The sequence below is a fragment of the Lethenteron reissneri genome, chromosome 43 (assembly GCF_015708825.2).
Source record: "Lethenteron reissneri isolate LAM-NWPU_2019-01 chromosome 43, ASM1570882v1, whole genome shotgun sequence".
NCBI classification, from domain to species: domain Eukaryota; kingdom Metazoa; phylum Chordata; class Hyperoartia; order Petromyzontiformes; family Petromyzontidae; genus Lethenteron; species Lethenteron reissneri.
Window position 1 is genome coordinate 1,197,705 of NC_083821.1, and position 4,664 is coordinate 1,202,368.

The 4,664-nt window shown below is 59.0% G+C and overlaps 1 protein-coding gene across 1 annotated transcript; it reads left to right on the top strand.

Annotated features, from left to right (window-relative positions):
• The first annotated feature begins 1,420 nt into the window (after nucleotides 1-1,420).
• Nucleotides 1,421-4,397, top strand: LOC133353355 (transcription factor SOX-11-like). Its single transcript, XM_061569539.1, has one exon. The coding sequence runs from the start codon at nucleotides 1,480-1,482 to the stop codon at nucleotides 2,500-2,502; it is 1,023 nt and encodes a 340-aa protein (XP_061425523.1). The 5' UTR covers nucleotides 1,421-1,479; the 3' UTR covers nucleotides 2,503-4,397.
• The last annotated feature ends 267 nt before the right edge of the window (nucleotides 4,398-4,664 follow it).

Genomic DNA, 4,664 nt, shown 5'->3' on the forward strand with positions numbered 1-4,664 from the left:
GGTGGGGGGGAGTCTATGGGGGTGGGGGGGAGTCTATGGGGGTGGGGTGAGTCTATGGGGGTGGGGGGGGAGTCTATGGGGGTGGGGGGAGTCTATGGGGGTGGGGGGGAGTCTATGGGGGTGGGGGGAGTCTATGGGGGTGGGGGGGAGTCTATGGGGGTGGGGGGGAGTCTATGGGGGTGGAGGGGAGTCTATGGGGGTGGGGGGAGTCTATGGGTGTGGGGGGGAGTCTATGGGGGTGGGGGGGAGTCTATGGGGGTGGAGGGGAGTCTATGGGGGTGGGGTGAGTCTATGGGGGTGGGGGGGGGAGTCTATGGGGGTGAGTCTATGGGGGTGGGGGGGTGAGTCTATGGGGGTGGGGGGGGGAGTCTATGGGGGTGGGGGGGGGTCTATGGGGGTGGGGGGGAGTCTATGGGGGTAAGGGGAGTCTATGGGGGGGAGTCTATGGGGGTGGGGGGGAGTTTATGGGGGTGGGGTGAGTCTATGGGGGTGGGGGGGAGTCTATGGGGGTGGGGGGGAGTCTATGGGGGTGGGGGGGAGTCTATGGGGGTGGGGGGGAGTCTATGGGGGTAGGGGGGAGTCTATGGGGGTGGGGGGGGAGTCTATGGGGATGGGGGGGAGTCTATGGGGGTGGGGGGGGAGTTTATGGGGGTAGGGGGGGAGTCTATGGGGGTGGGGGGAGTCTATGGGGGTGGGGGGGAGTCTATGGGGGTGGGGGGGGAGTCTATGGGGGTGGGGTGAGTCTATGGGGGTGGGGGGGGAGTCTATGGGGGTGGGGGGAGTCTATGGGGGTGGGGGGAGTCTATGGGGGTGGGGGGGAGTCTATGGGGGTGGGGGGGAGTCTATGGGGGTGGGGGGAGTCTATGGGGGTGGGGGGGAGTCTATGGGGGTGGGGGGGAGTATATGGGGGTGGAGGGGAGTCTATGGGGGTGGGGGGAGTCTATGGGGGTGGGGGGGAGTCTATGGGGGTGGGGGGAGTCTATGGGGGTGGAGGGGAGTCTATGGGGGTGGGGGTGAGTCTATGGGGGTGGGGGGGGGAGTCTATGGGGGTGAGTCTATGGGGGTGGGGGGTGAGTCTATGGGGGTGGGGGGGGAAGTCTATGGGGGTGGGGGGGGGGGTCTATGGGGGTGGGGGGGAGTCTATGGGGGTAGGGGGAGTCTATGGGGGGGAGTCTATGGGGGTGGGGGGGAGTCTATGGGGGTGGGGTGAGTCTATGGGGGTGGGGGGGAGTCTATGGGGGTGGGGGGGAGTCTATGGGGGTGGGGGGGAGTCTATGGGGTGCCAGGGGGAGTCTCTACACTGCCGCTTTAAAAATTACCCTAGCCCCGCCCCTCACACCCCTCCCTCCCCCCTGGGCCGTGACGTCACCCCCAGTATATATAGGCGGCGCGCACGTGTGCGGCACCGGCGTCTCGCGTTCTCGGCGGGACTCGGCAGCGCGTCTCCAGCGCCACCTCGGAGTCAGCGGGGCAACCACGATGAAGCGGCCTTCTCAAGCCGCGTGCCCCACCGCCACCACCACCACAGCAGCCGGCAGCATCGCCACGCCACCACCGCCGCGTCTCACGGGGCACATCAAGAGGCCCATGAACGCGTTCATGGTGTGGGCTCAGATCGAGAGGCGGCGGCTGATGGAGCTCTCTCCCGAGATGCACAACGCCGAGATCTCGAGGCGGCTCGGCCGCCTCTGGAGGCTGCTGGGAGACGCCGAGAAGAAGCCCTTCGTTCGCGAGGCGGAGCGCCTGCGCGCTCAGCACATGGCCGACCACCCCGACTACAAATACCGACCACGCAAGCGGGTCAAGGCTCAGCCTCCCGCTCCACAGCTGCCTCCTCATCCTCCTCATCCTCCATCGTCGTCATCTCAACGCCTTCCTGCACACCAACCTCGCCACCATGCGCCGCCGCCTCCGCCGCCCTCTGCCGCAAGAGCAAAGGCAGCGGCAGCGGCGGGGGGAGGGGGAGCAGGAGCAGGAGGCGGTGCGAGGAAGCGCGCCTTGACCCACGTGCAGTCGTCCTCCTCCTCCTCCACTGGGAGCAGCCGCAGTCGGGCCGCCACTGCCACCACGAGGTCGAGGCCGCAGAGGCCGTCGTCGTGGTCGGGAGGAGGCCCCGGACTGTGCGAGCAGGCGGCGAGGCACGGCGGCGCCAGGATGGAGGAAGACCCTCCTGGTGGTGGTGGTGATGGTGGTGAAGGTGATGGAGCTGCGCTCATGTCGGGCAGCAGGAGCCGTGGCTACGCGGGCAGCAGCTGGTACGAGCTGGACAAGGAGAAAGTCGTGGAGGAGGAGGAGAAGGAGGATGAAGAGGAGGAGGAGGAGATGGGGTGTCGAGACGTGCAGTTGCTGGGCTCGCTGGACCGAGACGTGGACTCGTTGAGCGAGAGCAGCAGCGCGTCTCACTTTGACTTCCCCGACCTGCGCTCTCCCGAGATGAACGAGATCCTCTCCGGCTCCCCCTGGCTCGAGTCCAGCTTCTCCAGCCTCGTGTTCACGTACTGAGTCGTCCCACCAATGTGTGGGCACGTCTGTCTGTGTGTGCTGGCCACACCGCCTCGTACGCCGTGCCGGCCTTCACAGGTGCTCGCTTAACAGCACTGGTCCCAACATCACGACAACGCTGCATGGGGGATCTTTATCTTTTGTGTGTGGTGATGCGGTTGGCGACCTCTGTTCGATTCCATTTCACGAACAACCCCAGTGACCATTATCTGAACCGGTCCTGGGCCTCTCCTAGGTCGACTCGGCCTCAAATGAGTACCTGGTGTGTGTAAACGCCACTGGGGAGACAAAGGCGGTCGGGCGTGGTGCTGGCCACCCACCCCCTCGTGTGGCGTTCCAGCCTTCTTCGGAGCAACTCCAACTTGCCCCTACATTCTGAGGCTATACGGGGGATTTTGTATGTGTCTAGAGCGGTGGCGTGGTGGTTAGCGCACTGCTCCGAACCAGCCCAACGTCAGTATCCATTGTGGTTGTCTAAAATGATTCGCTCATGTGCGCGTCTTTAAACTGTTACAAAAGTCGAGTGGCTTATTTTGAATGCGCCCGTAAAGGCGAATTGCTTTACATTGGGTTGAGATTCAACGTTTTTGAAATATATATACCAAGGTCTCGATGTTTTGAATATTTGCATATCGAAATCTACGCCAATTCATTTTCAAACATGAGTTGATTTTACGTTTTTAAGCAATTGTACTTATGTATATACTATATGGTAACCACTTAGTGGACACAATCGGTGCGAGTTATCTGGACCTGCACCTCTCCGAGGTCTCCTGAGACTTAAATGAAGTATATGGTGTGTGTGTGTGAAGACCAACACGGGGGAGACAAAGGCGTACGGGTATGGGGTGGACCACACCACCCTATTTGTGCGCTGTATCTGCCTTAATAGGTGTTCGCTAACGGCACTTGTCCCAACAGTCTATCAATGACTTTGACGTTACACACGCGCATATACAACCCAATTTTTCATTCGACAGCTGGATTAGGGCCTCCCTGGATCTGTCGTATATTTGAGCATACTTCCCCACGCTGGTCCGTGCGTGTTGGTTAATGGGGGGCAGTAGAGCATCGGGAGCATCGAAGTACGAATCGTCATCTGCCGCCTAGAGGTCTTGCACGTGGAGCGTCCTAAACAATGGTCCATCTCTCGTGACGATGTGGGATTGACTGAGCATTACTTAAACAGGGTCGTTAACCTTCATCGCCTTTTTGATGTGTGTGGAGTCTGTGGTTGCATATCTGTCCCTCGTGTGATGGAGGATCCGGCCATGGTGACGCTGGCTCATTCCGGGCCCAGAGTAGAATGGGTCTTAGTGGGGTGACCGCCACCCCCTCCTAGTGAGATGACGGGGGAGTTGTAGACAAGAGACGGCGTTGTCTCGAGATCTGAGAAATGTAAGCAAACGTAGAGATGCGGTTCAAATGAGAGGCAGATGAGGTCGCGGTTAGCGAGACTATGGCTTCTCCTATGTGAATAAGCTCGCTTTGTTGATCACATTAAGGTTTCAATGTGAGCTGATGTTTGGTGCATCCTTACGTTTTTCATTCGCCCCGGGCCCCCCACCCCCTTGAGCTACTTGGGGCACGCAGCATATGCTTCGTTTCTTTCTGCCCAGCGCCGCCACTGGCCATGTGAAGTTGGCGATACCACTCGGGGGCCCCCGGCTGAGATGAGCGAGCCCATTGAGTAGACCGAGATGATGACTCCTTGACTTTGGGGAAAGTACATCAACAGGACCGTATCTTTGTCCTATTTGCATTCAAGGTTGTGTACAGATATTTACATATTCGCAGTGTTAATGGTTGTGATTTTTTTTAAACCACATCTCTGCTTTATTGATGTCATGGATTGTTCGATATTGTACATTCACTTATAAATACCATAAACGGAGTGCCTCAATGTTGTCACGACCCCATGTGTGTATGCAGTGTATGTGATGTAAGCGACACTGCCCATAGGTGAACGCGACTACATATTGGTCGATCGAAATAAATGGGTAAGTTGCCCATGCAGAGTCTGAACAGGGCCAGTCATGTACAGTACAAAAGATGGTCCATAATATCGGCGTTTGGGTTAGATTGCGTAAATACAAATGTGTCGTTAAACCCACCACCACCCGACACGGCCAATTAGTAAGGTTTGTCACGTAAAGAAAACA